Source organism: Corythoichthys intestinalis, chromosome 12 (genome assembly GCF_030265065.1).
Source record: "Corythoichthys intestinalis isolate RoL2023-P3 chromosome 12, ASM3026506v1, whole genome shotgun sequence".
In the NCBI taxonomy this organism is placed as follows: domain Eukaryota; kingdom Metazoa; phylum Chordata; class Actinopteri; order Syngnathiformes; family Syngnathidae; genus Corythoichthys; species Corythoichthys intestinalis.
The window spans coordinates 37020084-37038087 of NC_080406.1; the positions used below are offsets into that span (position 1 = coordinate 37020084).

Consider the following 18004-nt stretch of genomic DNA (forward strand, 5'->3'; position numbering starts at 1 on the left):
TTGGCTGCACGTTGGCCGTGAATGAATACCTAAAGCGCCATCATCCAGTTGTAATTTTGGAAGACGACAGCAGACAACAATCTGGCAGATCGTAAGTCCATCTAACTAACTAACGACATGTTATATTGAAGTTGCTAAGCCTGTCGCGATATGCAATGACTCCATTTATCGCACGGTAAATAAAAATGAGGGCGGTAATTTTCATGGCTGCGTTTTATCACCTCGTGCATGCATTTGTGCGTGCGTGTTGGTGGCATATGAGACTCCAGTTCCTTTCAAAGATGTTAATTGTTCATCAACACGCCGTAGAATTACAGTTCAGACACACAAATATAGGGGTGTAACGGTACACAAAAATCTCGGTTCGGTACGTACCTCGGTTTTGAGGTCACTGTTCGGTTCATTTTCGGTACAGTAAGAAAACAAAATGCAAAATATAAATGTGCTAGTTGTTTATTACACACTTTTGTGCTTTCAACAGTAGGAACAGTAGCCTATACAAAGCTAGAATTCTGCTCAAAAAGTAGCGGGTATTTAAAGGCAAGGCAAGGCAAGGCAAATTTATTTATATAGCACAATTCAACACAAGGCAATTCAAAGTGCTTTACATCACATGAAAACCATAAAAATCACATTTAAATCAACACAACGTAAAAACCAAGACAAAAGATTGCATTTAATCACAGAATAAAAATAAATAAATAAAAATAAAACAAAAATAGAAATAAAGCAAAAACTACTACTAATAATAATCATTGAAATCAGCAATGGAGATAAGCACAAGAGGAATAGAAGGCAGGTAGATTGAAATATAATAAAGATAATAATCCAACAACAATTTGCCTTGCAGACCCCGCATATTGGTCAGCTTTCTTTCGGAAAGCAAGAAGAAAAAAGAAGTCCTGTGCTAAAGAGAAAAGCAATCCCAATGACAAAGATTTTAACATGTATTTTACATATGAAATGCCTCAATTTTTTTTTTCTTATGAACGGTTTTCAAAAGCTTTATTGGTTGATTTTCTCAAGTTAAAGCGCCACACCGAAAATAATAAATTTAATTGTGTAAGCAGGATCTGTATATTATTCTTATTATTTAAATACAGGTGTTTTAGCTCATTTCAATTTATTTCATTTAAATGGGCTATTATTTATTTTACTGTGTGTTTGTATTTTACAAATGTGATGTAGTATTCGTTTATATTGTATAATTCATGTTGTATAACTTTAGTTCCTATGTGAATATTAGTTCCTACTTGTTTTGTTGTGGTAGGAGGGTTTTGTATTGAATATGGGGCCGTGTTGGTTATTATTATAGCAGAGAAGACAACTGTAAATCAACAAAGACAAGTCAACTGTGCCCGGATCTACCACTCAAGAGATCTGATGGACTCAAAAAGTGGGTTACGATTGCATATTAGTTTGAAAATCGACCGGATCCACCGTATTTTTACACGAGTGACTTCCGGTCTGCTAGCTAGTAGTATTGACGCAGGAGGGCCGTGTCTCGCGTCAAATAATAAACTCTGCTGTTGTTTTCGCGTGCATCGCGTTGAGCCGCTTCTGGGACGCAACACGCGGCCGCACTGCGACTGGTGTGCATTCGCTGATTAACTTTAACGGCCGCGTTTCACGGCGTTCTGGTGGCGGCCACGTTGTTGCGCCGTTGACGTTTCTTACTGTCCTACCGTGTTGGTCCTCATTATAGTAGGGAAGACGGAGTAAATATAATTTACACAAAGAAACTGTAACCCGATCGACTCACAACCTCAAAAAGTAAGGGTTACATTACGTCAGAAACTCGTTCGATACGCCCCCGTTCCGAACCGAACGCCAAGTACCGAAACGGTTCAATACGAATACATGTACCGTTACACCCTTACTATTATATATAGTAGTATACTATAATATTAATGCTAGATATTTTTTTAAGAATTGTTCTGAATCATGTTGGAAAAGCGAAGTCAGTGTTCTGAATCTGTTTATTCCATTCTTTTGAACTAGTTAATGCTAACAGCAATTGATCTCATTGTTTAGTTGTGATTCATTATTGTTATTTACGTGTTTATTTGTACTTTAATAAAGAATTGAAGTGCTCCAAAATGTTTTTGTGAATTAATAAGCGTCAACAAAAAATTCATTGCTAAATAATAATTACTAAAATACTGCAATTCCTTCTACTTGGCGATACGTCCAACACATGCACTCATCGGTTAAAAGCAGCGAGTACTTATTAATTGTTTTTATTGCGTCTTTTATTACCTTTTCATTGCCTCAAAATACTTTTTGCATGCGTTTCCCTCTCATAATTTTCATTTTATGCATTGTGTTTTCGTGTGGTAGCTTCAAAGCAGATTGTTGATCTGTTGACCACATGAGTCACGAAGTATATTTAAACCACCCTTATTTGATATTACTACGTTTAAGTATTTTCCTGAGGCATCTTTAGTATGTCTGTAGGTATCTAAACAAAACAAGCTGAAAGCGCACGGCAGTACTTTGGGGGTGTCAAATTCCCTTCTTGTAGGACATTTCACCGGTGTAGCACAGTTTTTTAGTAGTCCCCCCCCTCTATTCTCATCTCGTCTCATCCAGTCTTTCCTGTATTTCGCCTTTGCTGCTCGTTTTGCGAAATATCGACAGTGCTGTCATACTCATTAAATCATTCACTCACAGCCATTTTCACCAGAGCAAGGCCCTTCGCTCCCGGCCGTTTTTTCCGGATTTTGACTGATTTTGCAAGGCCCACAGAAAATTCTGTTCCATTGCTATATAAACATGGAACCTACCAAAAGAAAGATTAGATTCTCTTCTATCAGCAGAAAAAAAGTAAGTTCATATCTTTTTCCATTCTTTAGAAATCAGCATTAGAAAATAGCTTAGTTTGAGCAATTTTCCAATTTCCGATGAAAAAAATGGAGAAAATGAGCTTTTTGTAAACGCATACATTTCAAACATAAGTTTGACTTTAACACGGCTATTTTTTGCTTCAGTGACATCCCAAACATCTGAATAATGTTTTCCTTTTACAAAATAACATGAACAACCAGCCAAATGGAGCTTTTGATAGCAAAGTAGCAATTTATTCACACATGACTACTGAGAGATGACGGTTTGTTGCCGAGATGACGCCGTTGTCGCCACGTCAGCCGTGTAAACTTTTCCCTCATCGTTGTACGTCTCACAAAGATGGATTATTTTTGCGTTTCTGCGGGTTCTGCTTGGCGAGCCGCTTTACTGAGGGTCTCACTTGTTTTGCGCAGTCGTCCAACGCCTGCCAGGCGTCCTCTCATTGTTTTGTTCGGTCGGAGCGCCGCCTGGCATCGTGCCGCCAGCGCTCCGACCATGCTGCCCGGCCGTTCACTGCTGTTGAATCGGGTTGCCTGGTCTTGCAAAATGCGCTACTGCCCTCCAGTGTCCAGTTTTATTGCTTTAAAATGGGTTTGGAGTGTTGTTCTTTGTTTCTCAGATACAGCGGAAGGTATATATGCTTCTTATTAAAAAAAAAAAAAAAAAAACACAAAAGACGTATAAATACGTTTTTGGGACAGTGAACATTTAAAAATAGAACGTATTTATACGTTTCCGGGAGCAAATGTGTTAATGTTTATCTCGCGTTGAAATTGAAAGGGTTGAACAAATTACATGTTTACGTCGCTAGAGTCATAGTCTGGAAGCCCGGAAGCGTAATAACGAAAACATCAAGAGGGGTTTCAAAATCAAATTATTTTAACTCATAATAGCATTTATCTTTTAAGAACTACAAGTCTTTCTATCCGTGGATCCCTTTAATGCTAATATACAATGGTATGTAATTGTTTATAAACTACCAGTTAAAACAAAATAACAACAAAAAAAACATCAGCCAAGCAATGTACTGATTTATTTTTTAAAATCGTGAAAAGAATCGTGATTAGACAAGATGGCCCTTCTTTGGGCCATTTCGCCCAGCCCTACAATACAGTAGGCCTACATAGTAATAAACTGTTATTTTATGATTAAGCCAATGAAGGAACGCTTCTTTAACCTCGTTGGATGTTGCTTCATCACTTGGATTTATGATTTCGTAACTCTATATTGGTCAAAGTTTCTTATCGAACAACCCTGAAGGAGATTCGTCAGGAGCTTTTCGTTACACCTACAACTCTCACTTTTACTACAGTTATTGAACGCCTCATTATTTGTTATGCACTGTTCCCACTGTTTCTTAACACCGGTATTAATGTGCGAAACAAGTTATCACATATACATTAGCTGCGTTAGCCAGAGCTAGCTTCACTTGCATTCAACAACCAAGTCAAAATGAATTCTAATAGGATATTAGACACTTGCAGTGTGTTTGGAGTCACCTTGTGCGTCCCCGCCGCTTGTGAGCACCGCTATTGCCCGGCCTGCCCCCGTCATCTTCAACTTTTCCAGGTCCATGGACGACATGTTTGTTTTTTCTCTTGGTTGTCACTAAAACAGTGCCGCTTCCGAGGGAGTGCACGTTTGTTTTAATCACCAGGTGGTCCTTCGAGGGGCTCGTCTTCCCTTGAGAAAGGCGGGGTTTAACTTTACCTAAACCCGTGGTCGACGTGTTTCAGTTGGACTCTTGACTCCGCCCGCCCGAAGGCGATTGGTTATTGTTTTACTAACCTAAGCATCCCGGAAATGCGTGCTCAACAATTCCCGGTTGGGTTTAAACGTAGGCACCGCCCGCCGGCGAGACTCTAAATTTAAGACAACGAAAGCACGTTCAACACGTACATCACGGATACATGTTGATAGTGGGAGGGGCTTTACTTCACAATGGTAAATGGTGTTTTACTTATATATATGGAGGTAGATTTGTGTCTTTATTATTCAATCCAAAAAAAAAAAGTTGCTTCGATCAAATAAAAAGTTGCTTCAATCAAAATATATATTTTCAATCGAAGTCAAAGCGCTTTACACTATCTCGCCATCCACCTACTGGTGACACCACCACTAATTTATTAGTTTGACGTGTCTTGATGCTTTATAAGGCTATAATTGAACTAATTCACAACCAGGTTTGGATTAATTATATGTCTATCGTTGTCACCAACAGGAAAAGTTGAATGCTATGAAATACTAAAAAAATGAAAGAAAATCAATTTTAAAGTGTTATACAGGCAAAACTAAAGTTGATATATATACATATATATATATAATGTTATAATTATTACAATATATAATATTATTATAATGTATTGACATTAGAATTAGTTAAAATTGTGTTTATTCCTTTAAAAATGAATCAAATACAATAAAAAATACACTGTGAAAGAATAAATTATATGAAAATAATACATAAGTGATCACCCCATTGTAGACTAAATGAGCCAAAATGCAGAGGTGGGTAGAGTAGCCAAAGACTTTACTCAAATAAGAGTAGCATTACTTCAAAATGATATGACTCAAGTAAAAGTAGTAGGTCAAAAATGTACTCAAGTACAAGTAAAAAAGTATTTGGTGAAAAGAATACGCAAGTAATGAGTAAAATTGTGAGTAACTGCTTATATTTTCTTTTGATTTGTTTTTAAACAATGGTATATTTTTTCTGAGCACAAAGTCATCTAAATGAACTGTTGTTATAATGGTACTGTAAAATAACCCATTACATAACTACATTAAGCCCAAAAAATACCAAAAAAAACAAACAAATTAATTCCAACTAGAGGAAAAAAAAAAAACACATAAATTAAGCATTATTCGTCCAAAGAGCAGAAGTGCCCTCTGGTGGAGAAAATAGTTCGTAGTTTGAATAGTTCCTTCGTAATTACTGTTATGAAAATAAAAGGATCATATCTCCAGTTTTCTGTGGTCAATCGGTGCCAATTTAAAACTGGGAAAGAGGTTAAAATCCGCGTTTTCGAGTCATGTTCAGGGCAGCGCTGTATGTCAAATACATCGCTTTTTACAGCAGAGGGCCACATAACGTTTCCCTTCTCTAATGAGGGGCCGGGGTCAGTTTGTAACAGAAAAAGTGTGACGATTGCAGGAGTGCCTAAATGTAAAAATTTAGGCACATTTAAGCACTGAATCTGTGGATTCTTCACGGAACAAAAGTAAATAAAAATATAATAATAATAATTACAGATGTCCTGATCGATGCCGATCGATCGGGTCCGATCACGTCATTTTCAAAGTATCGGAATCAGCAAAAAAATATCCGCCATGCCTTTTTTTAATATACTGTATATACAATATATTTTTTAATTAAATTGTTTTCTAATTGTATTTAACGTTACAGACATAATATGTTACACTCTTCCAGAGTCTTTAGTATAGGCTTAAGGTAGGGTTATCAAATTTATCTCAATAACGGCAGTAATTACATTTTTTTTTTTAAATGTATCACGTTAAAATATTTAACGCAATTAATGCATGTGCTGCGACCCACCCACGCATTGTTGCGCTCTGTCTGTAATGGCGCCGTTTTACCTATATAGAGAGACAAAGAGGCAGCATAAAATGAGTAGAGTGAATTTTGGCATCCTTTGGAGCCTTTTTTTAATTGGCTAAAGCCTTACAATACCTCTCCCTACGATTTTCTTAACACCTTCATGTTATTTCTCACGCAGAGAAGTTATATCAATTGGTAGCACTATTCACAGTCATGGTTCAACTTCCCATCATGCATTTAGGCATGCCTACAGTATCATTTACTGAAAACTCAACAAATACATTAGATGGCAATATTTAGTCACAATATACAAAGTCCCAAGTCTATCTGTGGATCCCTCTCACAGAATGTTAATGTAAATGCCATCTTGAGGATTTATTGTCATAATAAATAAATACAGTACTTATGTACTGTATGTTGAATGTATATATTCGTCCGAGTTTTACTCATTTTTTTCTTAATGCATCGCCAAAATGTATATGATCGGGAAAAATTATCGGGAATGATTGGAATTGAATCGGGAGCAAAAAAAGCAATCGGATCGGGAAATATCGGGATCGGCAGATACTCAAACTATAACGATCAGGATCGGATCGGGAGCAAAAAAACATGATCGGAACAACCCTAGTAATAATAACACTATTAAATAAATAGATAATAACCAAATAACCCTCTGTTGGTTATTCACAGAAAAAAGCCAAGAAATAACGCTATTGAGGAGAAAAAAAAAAAAAAAAGCTCTCTGGTATTGTCCAGGGGGCCGGACCGGACCAAATGTGGAGCGGGCCCACGGGGCGTAGTTTGGTGACCCCTGTTTTACAGTGGTTTTAAGTCACCCCATGATTCAACAGGCTGGCGTGAACATAGAGTGGCAAGCTTGCGTCTGATTGGTATAATGGAGTATGTGATAATTCTTGCGACGTCTCATTGGTGAAATCGGTAGAGCTATAATACACCAGGTAATACACCAGCCACCTGTTGGCATCGCTGGCAAAAAAAAACTAATAAATCTAATATGTAGAATAAAGAGGAAAAATGTAACAACTCTTGTGTTGCCCAAAGTACCGGAGTAAGAGTAGTGTTTTTTTCTTCACAAATCTACTCAAGTAAAAGTAAAAAGTAGAGCTTGGTAAAACTAGTCTTAGAAATACATTTTTCTAAAAAATGTACTCAAGTAAATGTACTGGAGTACTTGTAATGCGTCACTACGCACTTCTGCCAAAATGTGACGACACATGTGGACGCCAGGTCTTTATATAGTTTTTTTTTTTCTTTCTCCTAATTACTAAAAATTGTTGGTTACTTGCCCAAAAATGGGTCAAGTGAAAGCCAGCATGTAAGACACTTAACATTCTTGTAATTCACATATCTTTATTTCAAATCAACTTTTTAATACTACGGTAAAAAGTATATTTGGACCATTATTCAATTCCATAGAAGTTGAAAAAAAACAAATGTGTAGTCTAAATTTGTCATCTGAAAATTCTAATTAATTGGCTAAAAATCTGGTGGAGGTTATGCATTCGGTTTGGTTTTTCTGTTTGTACATTTCTGTTCTAGATAATTCACGAAAAAATATAGGGATTGTCAAACTTGCAGGCCCTGTTTATAATGCGAAACAAAAGAAGTGATGAAATTTTGAGGTTATGAGGTCAAAGTTCACAGTGGTCAGAAAATTCATAACGGAATTGCCTTTTTAACTCAAATTTGCAAGTCAGGTCAGAGAAGAGAAAGAGCAAAAGTCACAGGTCAGAAATATGGCGATTTGGATTTGGCTACTTAGGCAGAGGTCTTATATCTCGGAGTGCGCCTCTGTTTTATGAGTACAGTATTATGGAAAACTTTCAATTACAAATGGTCTTAATAAGTGTAAAAAGTCGCGTACATGTAATCAAATGGTGTCCACTTCAGTATAAACGTACCCTCTCCCAAGTCTAGTGGTTACCCATGACCTAATGAGGTCTAGCGTTGCAAAATAGATGAGGAAAAAGAACTACTAATAAAAGACCAGCACAAAATGTTGGGTACAGTACATCAGCATTTATTCCATGCACTTGCTTGCTCGGATTATATTCCCCCAGATAGCCACCATACTGTACTCTGGAAAAGGTTTTATCTCAATGCCATAAGACAATAACAGGATATGGAAAATAAAGGTTGTAAAGAAAGATTTTGACAGATACATGAAATGATATCCACGTTTAGAAACAACTTCACAGACACAAGTTGATATTAAATACTGTATGAGAGAAAATGACAATGTAAGGGGGAAGAAATAGGCAACACAGATGCTTCAAGATCTGCGGTCTCATTGCCCCCGACTGGCTTTTTATCAAAACAAAAAAAGATATGTTGACCGGAGTAAGCATTTGGAACCATTATGTTTGTGATTAAGTGCCACCACATCTGTACTTCATCTGTAATGATGATGAGATGAGATGATTTGATCCACCAAACTAATACTGTCCTCATTCCTGTTCATTGTGCTTTTTTTAAATAATACTCCCGCGAAAGCTGCCTGAAATTAAAAAGAACACCTATTCGCCATTCGTAATAAATTAATTCAACATCATGTAGGCCAGCTACAAAGAAAAAAAATCCTCAATCATACTTCTGCGGATGTACGCTATGTATCATTAACAGATTTAAGGTTAAAACATTTACAACAATGTAAACATAAAAGATGTTCAGGATGGTTTAAACTAATGCGGCAGCCTAATTTAACCCTTTATAAGGCACTTTTTTAACGCTTTGGGTGCAATTGGTGGCGCTAGATGTCCAATCCATTTCACCCCTCCCAGTCAAAATGGATTGGACTTCTAGCACCGTCAATGGCATTGAAAGATGACCATTCACTGCAAGTCCTTCGAGTTTAAATGAATTGGATGTCAGACATTGTAAATGGCAGGAAATGGCGTAATTGGCAGATAAAAGCATTTTAAAATGGTATTGGAAAATATCAACATCGGTTTTTCATTATAGGTTTTGGGTCAATATGAATGTTGCCTTCAAAGAGAATGTAGAAGCCTTCTGCCTTGGTACAAGGGCTGGTCACAGCTTAGCCCCGCAGTTATGGTTATCTAAACAGTTATGGAAAATCGCCGTTTCAATGAGGAATGGACTGACAAATATGCGTCCATGTTCCCACCTGCATGTACCAAACCTATGTGCCTAATATGCTGAAAGACAGTGGCTCTGATAAAAAGTGAAAATGTGAAACGCCATTATGCTATTTTGTATTTTAAGTCAAGAAAATGTTTTGTTAATTTATTTTTATTTAATCAGAATGTGCATTGTATTTTTGTCTGGTCAAAAGAAAACCCCCTTTACCACCTTCGACCTTCCTTGTATTTGCCTGGCATTAATAAATGGACCCGTGCTTGTATGGGAAAAAAATGTGGACCTTCAAGATTTGTATTTGAAGACCCCTGGAATATCACAATGCAATTGGTCATTATAAATTAAATTCACAACCGCAAGTATCTGTATCGGATTTTTGGAGTTCAACAATATCAGGTTATCGGTTACAAAGCCATTATCAGATAACTTTAGGCATAACCAAAGTGTATTTCTGGTTTCATTTATTTGGTTTTATTCATTTAGTTTTGATTAATTTATACACTCAGCCAGAAAAAAATATTTACAAAAAAAAAAAAAAATCCCTCCCATAGTCGGTGAAACCTGAGGTTTGGTTTCGTATGCATGTGTGTATGTTTGTGTTCAAGATAATCCCCTTATTAATTCTTGCGTTATCATCAAATTTACAGTATATATTTGAATATGAAATGGAGAAAGGTGAATCAAATTTGGGGCTATTAAGGTCAAAGGTCAGAAAAGGAATTTCTGGCAGAGGTCGGTTCTAGAGTTCTCCTCTAGTTATAATTGAGAACTGCCATTCACATATGTTGACATCACATACATTTTGGATCATGTAGGCCAAGATTGTATCCCAAAATTGTGGCCTACTGTATGACGCCAGGTCTTTATGAGGTCAAGATATTTTGAATTTACCAAAAGGTCACTAGCCCTATAAAGGGTTAAAATACCGAGCATTTGTTAAAGCGTTCAAGCTCAAAGAAACAATTCAGCAGTTCAATCTTCATCCAGTTGAAAAGTGATGAAAACACATCACTAGCATATAATTTTCAGACAGTTTGAGCAGCTCATTGATGACAGGTCAAGGTATATTTGATGTTTATACACACAAATACATATAAGAGAAATTAAAAGAGGCTCGCACCCTTATTGATCTCTGGCTTATGTATTCCTAATAGCCTTTTACATACAGTACACTAAAGCTGGCATCATTTCTGTGGAATTAAACTTTGCCTTCACCTAAAATGCTGTACATGGAAATGACACTTTAAAAAAAAACAGACAGATAAATTAATCTCCAACAGATGCAGCATCCCTTTCTTAAAATACAGTTTAGCAAAACGTATGATGTCTAGTCAGGAAGGGGGAAAAAAGGGAAAGCAGCAGAACCACTTACATAAGACAAACATTTGTTTCTAACAGGCGACATCACACCCAACCAGCAAGAAAAAATACAAATCTGAAAACAATTAAATAAATACAATTAAAATACAAGCTTCACTAGCCACCAGTTATTGTGTCTAGCCAGCTAGACGCTCTTGATCCTGAGCAAGCAACCTTGACTCTTCATTGCTTTAGTTTTGTTCACAAGCACAGGGGGAATGCTTTGCTTCATTTGGACATACAGTAGTATGCAGAGGTGGGTAGAGTAGCCAAAAAATTTACTCGAGTAAGAGTAGCGCTACTTCAAAAATAATATTACTCAAGTAATTGTCATCCAAAAAATGTACGGTACTCATGTAGAAGCAAAAATGTATTTGGTGAAAATAATATTCAAGTAATGAGTAACAAATTTATCTGTATGAACTGTTATTATTATACTCTACTATAACCTATTACATAACCACATTAAGCCATAGAAATAAAACAAATCATTGAATTCCGGAGAGAGACAAAAAAATCTAAGAAATGAAGCATTATTCGTCCAAAGAGCAGGAGTGCCCTTTAGTGGAGAAAAAATATTTCCTATTATGAAACTAAAGGGATCATATCTCCAGTCTTCCGTGGTCAATCGGTGCCAAATAAATATTGAGAGGTTAAAATCCGCACGTTCTAGTCATGATGACGGTTATGTCAAATACTTAACTTTTTGCGGTGCTTTAAAGACGCCACATGATTGAACAGGCTGGCGGGTTCATAGAACGGCAAGCTTGATTGCAAGCAAGGTAGGTATAATGGAGTCGTGATTAATGTTGCGACGTCTCATTGGTGAAACTGATTGAGCCACTGTTGGCATTTATGGCAAAAAAAAAAAAAAAAAGACATCTAAAATGTAGAATAAAGAGGAAAAATGTAACAACTAATGTAGCCCAAAGTAGCGGAGTGAGAGTAGCGTTTCTTCTTCACATATCTGCTCAAGTAAAAAGCATGGCTAAGTAAAGCTACTCTTAAAAGTACATTTTTTTCAAAAAGTTACTCAAGTAAATGTAACGGAGTAAATGTAATGCATTTCTACCCACCTCTGGTAGTATGTCACTCACATACACTCACATTTAGTGTTATATTGGTATAAAGTACCCTGCTAGAAAGTGTTACGTGAGATGCGGCGCCTGAAATTGGAAAGAAAAATGGGATACTGCACCTGACAAATATTTCCTTAAACAGTGGCCATGTATGCTATTTGAGATGAGGCCTTTGTGAAATCGACATGCTGTTGGCTGATTGGTGGAATTGTCATCTTGTGTTACGTTGTATATACAGTAGATATACTGTATATATTAAAAAAAAAAAAAAAAAAAAAAGGGTTGGCAGAACTAGAAATTTCAAATTTTGATGGAAACCCTAAAGGACAAAAAAAAAGTTAACAGTTCAAGAAAAAAAAAACATTTTAAGTAAATAAGTTAAGTAGTCCGTATTCAACATTTTAAGTAAACTGGATTTCAGTTTATGTAAACAAATAATGTTGTTCCAAGCACTAATATTGAACCCAGGCCGCCACAGTGGCAGTGGAGCACATAGAAAATTGAGCTTAACACCTTGGCTGACTGACCAGCTGCTAGGCTGAATGTACGGAATACAAGTCATGTAATCACGATCCCAATATTAACTTGAAAAATTGAGTTAGGAATAGTCCAAATAACAAGTTACTTAAAGGGAACCTCAGACTTAAAGACTTGCAGTCTCTAATAAGTCCCACTTGTTCTCTTTTACTAAAATATGATATTATAAACCAATAAAATATTCTCATTGATTTAAAAATATATTTAGTACATGTTGTGACCTACAGAGGGCGCCATGTTTTATGCACACAATGGACGCTCGGGGTGATGACGTAGTTTGTCACTGCCACTAGACGAACACTACGGCGCTACTGCAATTTCGTCTATGTAACGAGACGTCCAACACATGCGCACATTGGTTAAAAGCGGCGAGTACTTACTATTTGTGTTTTAAGTGTTGTTACCTTTTCATCGCCTCAAAGTACTTTATGCATGCGTTTCCCTGTCATACATTTAAGCATAGGGTTTTCTTGATCAGTTGACGCCATTAGTCACGTAGCATACTTAAACCACCCTTTTTTGATATTACAACGTTTGAGTATTTTCTTAAGGCATCTTTAGTTTGTTCTGTCTGTATATATCTAAAAAAAAAACAAGCTGAAAGCGAACGGTAGTACTTTGGGTATCAAAGTCGCCTTATGTAGGGTGGTTTTTTTTCTACTCTCGTCACGTTTCATCCAGTCTTTCCTGTTAATTTTGCTTTTGCTGCTCGTTTTGTGAAATATCGACAGTGCTGTCATGCTCATTAATGTTCCTCTAAGTTAAAATTAAAAGGGTTGAACTGATGACGTTTATGTCGCTAGAGTCATACTCTGGAAACCTGGCAGCGTAACCATGTGACGTCAACAACCATGGCAACCTACTAGTTAAATTAATTTTACAAATTGTATAAAAATGAAAACATCAAGAGGGGTTTCGTTATCAAATTATTTTAACTCATAATAACGTTTATCTTTTAAAAACTACAAGTTTTTCTGTCCGTGGATCCCTTTGGGAGAACTTGAGAATTTGAGTTATGTCTACATAAAATCTTTAGTTAGCACACCTACAGTGATCCAGCACAACTACAGTGATCCCTTGTTTTTTTGCGGTTAATGGGGGACCCAAGCAAATGTAATAATTGTATTATACAGTAAATGAGATTTGTGTAACAGAAAACAATGATTTATACATGTATTCATGCATATACATTTATATGTTTAAATCGAATACGGTATTTATTTTTTAATTGGGGAAAAAAAATCCACGATGGACTGAGGGCTCGAAGTTTGAAGCACGAAGTAGCAAGGGATCACTGTAATAGGATGTTTTATTTTCTACAGTGTAGATGTGTAACTGCCTCACATACAGTGAATACATTAATATTCTGTATTTTTGCAGTTTACAATTTAAAAAATGATCAAAACGTTTTCACGATACGGCTCTTGAATGCTGGGAAGGAGCTACATTTAACCTGAGTTTAGCCGTTTTTAGTACGTTGTGAAATTTGTTAAAAGTGACTAAACTTTTCTAGGGTCAGAGATTGTGGTCGTGTCAATAACGGAGATAGACATCGGATCGCTGCCAGACTTCTCTGTCAAAATGGATCGGATGTATATCACTGTCAATGGCACTGTAACATGATCATTCATTGCCAGCCAACACTGTACAGTTATTAATATGTAGCCACTATTTGAGGAAATACGCAAAAAGCAACGTTTTTTAAACATTATCCTACCATACAGTAATTGGTCCAGTCCAGTTTGTTCCGGTCCTTTCTTGAACAATCCTGAGATGAGATTTGAAAGCGTAATGTCTAATGAGGGCTTTGTGTGTCCTTACACACTAAAAGCATCACTTGCTCGGTAGTGGCAGGAGAAGGAGATGGTTTTCGTTTTGTTCATTTCAGCTCTTCTTCCCAATTCTTACTGTTTCGGTCACATGCATGCTGGACGCGTTCACAGCAGGGGCGGAGCTTGGGGGGGGTGCTGGCGGTGGTGCTGCACCTGGGCCGGGGCCTCAAGGGAGTCTGGTTTGCGGGTCAAAAAGCTTTTTCATGTTGAGCTGGGCTTTCTAATTGGGTCTCAGCGTCATAAATATGGCAGCGGGCCTTGATAACACCGGTAGCACCCCCAGCTTTAGGGGCCCCGTCTGTCTTCCTTGCCCCGGGCCCGGATCTTTTTTGTTCCACCACTGGTGCACAGCCTGACGAGTAGACATAGCGGAGTCCGGCTACGAGGCAGGTTGGTCATGCTGGTGTTTGTAATGCTAGCTTTCTAAGATGGAGGGGAATTAGAACTACTCCACTCCAAGCTAGTCCACCAAGTTTAAACGAATTGGACGTCTATCTTTGTCAGTGGCAGCCAATAAGTTAAAGACCCTGTAAAGTGCGCTATGAGTGTGTGCATGTGACGCGGAGGTTTATGACTGCCAGCGTGTCAACCAAGGGCGTAGGTTTGCATAGGGACGGTAGGGACATTACAATTCCAACTTTTCAAGATTCTCAAATTGTCCCCACCAACCTTTAAGCAACCTCATATGCATTATATAATGAGTGCCGTTATACAGGTTATTTAGATCTTCTCATATGTCGTAAGGACAGACTTGATCCTACCATTATTAAGTGAATTATTTTCATTATGTTCAAACTTACATTTACCCCTTATTACGAATGTGGCGGTCCATTTTTACCTCCCTCAAACGCACGTTTGATTGGCTGGTGACTTGACCCACCCCTGAAACACACACGCATGCTCACGCTCACACAGCCCCGACAGAAATGCATGTCGACAACATGCTGCCTCCTCCGCCCATTTTGACAGGGAGGGATATTAAAAAAACTTTTCGGCCAGCAGCAGCTACTATAAGTAGTTTTAAAAGACCCCGTCGTTGTGGAGGTGGGAAACACACCACTAATTTTGCTACTGAAAGTCCGACCTGCATCAGAGTTAGCATAACATTAAACTGTGTCAACTTACTAACCTGCAAAACTCGAGTAGACAACTGCTTAGAGAGAGGTGTCCTTCTGTTTGTGTTTTCTACTGTTAACGTTAATTAAACTGGGAGAAATGTAGTGACCTCTGCTGGAAACTATAGAACCAGAGAAACGTGAGCAAAAGCTGCTTCGAGAGAGACGGGTGCTGCATAACCTCATATGTTTCTCACACAACACAACATAATCATAATTAACTATGTACTAGGGCTGTCAAACGATTAAAATTTTTAATCGAGTTAATCACAGCTTAAAAATTAATTAATTGTAATTAATCGCAATTCAGACCATCTATAAAATATGCCATATTTTTCTGTAAATTATTGTTGAAATGGAAAGATAAGACACAAGACTGATATATACATTCAACATACTGTACATAAGTACTGCATTTGTTTATGATAACAATAAATCAACAAGATGGCATTAACATTATTAACATTCTGTTAAAGCGATCCATGGATAGAAAGACGTGTCGTTCTTAAAAGATAAATGTTAGTACAAGTTATAGAAATTTTATATTAAAACCCCTCAATGTTTTCGTTTTAATAAAATTGTAAAATTTTCAAACAAAAAAACTAGTAGCTCGCCATTGTTCAGCACCACCAATTCTCATGGCGCTGAAAACCATAAAATCAGTCGCACCCAAGCGCCAGCAGAGGGCGACAAAACTCCAAAAACACAAGTAACAAGTGCACATGACTGTACTGTCATTTTAATCTGTTTAAGCGGGGCATGTGCGATAATTGCGTCAAATATTTTAACGTGATTAATTTAAAAAATTAATTACCACCTGTTAACGTGATAATTTTGACAGCCCTACTATGTACATAATTTTTAAAAAATTTTTGTATTTTTTTGGATGCCGTGATCTACCCACACTAGCGTTGCGATCGACTGGTGGATCAAGATCGTTGTAATGAGTACCCCTAGTTTAGCATATCAATTAATTAGGTTCATATACATGAGAAATGTAGCCCTGACCCCCGTTCACCCAATCTGTTATTAATGTCCCCTCCCGAGCAAAAATTGTACATGCAGGCTATAATGTTATATCGTCCCTACCAATGTTGAGACCAAACCTACGCCCTGGGTGTCAACGTACTTCAGGCTTGCATGAATGCCTCGTTGTCCGTTGTGAGTGCACGTATATAAAATGCGGAAGTGTGAGAAGGCTGGAAAAATCATTTTTAATAATTTGGACTTGACAGACTGCAAGTCAACCAGGGGTGTGGGAAGGTGTGGCTGCTTGGACAACATTGCTGTCCATCATAAGTGTGTGTGAGTACGTCAAAGGTGGAAATAAAATGCTTAAAAAGTCGCATGAGAGCCTGCACCTCAATCTGGAATTTGGGCTAGCGTGGCTGTTTTAGAGCGCCTCGTTGACCGCCATGAGTGCATGTATGTCAAGGGCAGAAGTGCAACAATGGAAAAAAAATTGTATTGTAAAAAGTTTGACTTGAAAGCCATCATGTAGATTGGCTCCAGCATGGTTGCTTTAGAGTGCCTTGTTGACTGCCATGTGTGCACATAAGTCAAAGGGCCGAGAAATACTTTTGAAAAAGTTTGACACGACTGCCAGCTTGTAAAATCAAACGACTTGTGCTTCGGACTGACTTGCCTGCTTTTGAGTGAGTGCCTGAACATCATGACGAGGAAGGCGGAAATTCACTTTACAGGGTCTTTAATTGGTCTGGAAGTGTATTTACTGCAAAGAATGTGAATTTTGACTACTCTATCCAAAAAGTGATGTGTAGTGGCATTTTTGTAGTGTTTTAAAGGTCTTGGCTCAATAAAAGTTGGGCAACACTGCACTAGAGGGTGTTGCGTGATGATTTTTGGATTTTGCCACGTAAACCAATAAAATGAAGAGTGACGGCAGCTAGATAAAAGCATGGAGATCCACATCTGGGTCACCTGAGAGATTAATGATGATGTAACGCGTCACCACTCGCTGTCAGCATTCAAACCAATCAGGTTTCCACGCATCCTCGTCACTCTTTCCACCTGTGTCTTCATCACAGTATCACTCTCACTGGCCCAAACAGTTAGCATGTGCGTAAATTGAAAAATAGCTCTTCATTAGAGTCTTTTTCTTCACTCAGAGGTCCTGAATAGTCATTCAGAATTCAAAAATAAATTATGAATGTCACTCTATCTAATGTACACCCTCGTTCTAAAAGGGAATCCCTGCCATGAGTTGCATGGATGCTGTGCTAAACATGAGGGAATGAAGGCCTGGAAAAAGGAAGAGGTTTGGGGAGGGTAGTTCTAGGAGAGATTGCTATATATTTTTTGACATCTTTGTCCTCTTATTGCTGTATTTTCTGCAGGACCCATTGAGACGATATTGTTCCAGGCAACAAGACAAAAAAAAAAGATAAATGCCTGAGGGTTCATTCACCACGAAGAAGGGGCCGCTTTGTTGTTTCGGATTGTGGCATCTGAGCACTCGGCTTCGGATGAGTCGCAGTCTGAGTCCCCAAACTGGAGAGGATTCTAAGGTGGAAACAGTTTTTTGAGTATACTCAC

The 18004-nt window shown here is 37.7% G+C and overlaps 2 protein-coding genes across 3 annotated transcripts in view; both read right to left on the reverse strand.

Annotated features, from left to right (window-relative positions):
- Positions 1–4593, reverse strand: part of pfkla (phosphofructokinase, liver a) — a 41010-nt gene extending 36417 nt beyond the window's left edge. The window contains exon 1 of the mRNA XM_057852128.1: positions 4347–4593. Within this exon, the coding sequence (XP_057708111.1) occupies positions 4347–4431 (85 nt within the window). The 5' untranslated portion in view covers positions 4432–4593. The remainder of the gene's footprint in view (positions 1–4346) is intronic.
- Positions 4594–7778: 3185 nt separating this feature from the next.
- si:ch211-45c16.2 (mitogen-activated protein kinase kinase kinase 13) overlaps positions 7779–18004 on the reverse strand; it is a 61858-nt gene continuing 51632 nt past the window's right edge. For both annotated transcript variants that reach the window (XM_057852247.1, XM_057852248.1), the window contains one exon: positions 7779–17971. In XM_057852247.1, coding sequence (XP_057708230.1) covers positions 17873–17971 — 99 coding nt within the window. In that variant the 3' untranslated portion in view covers positions 7779–17872. The remainder of the gene's footprint in view (positions 17972–18004) is intronic.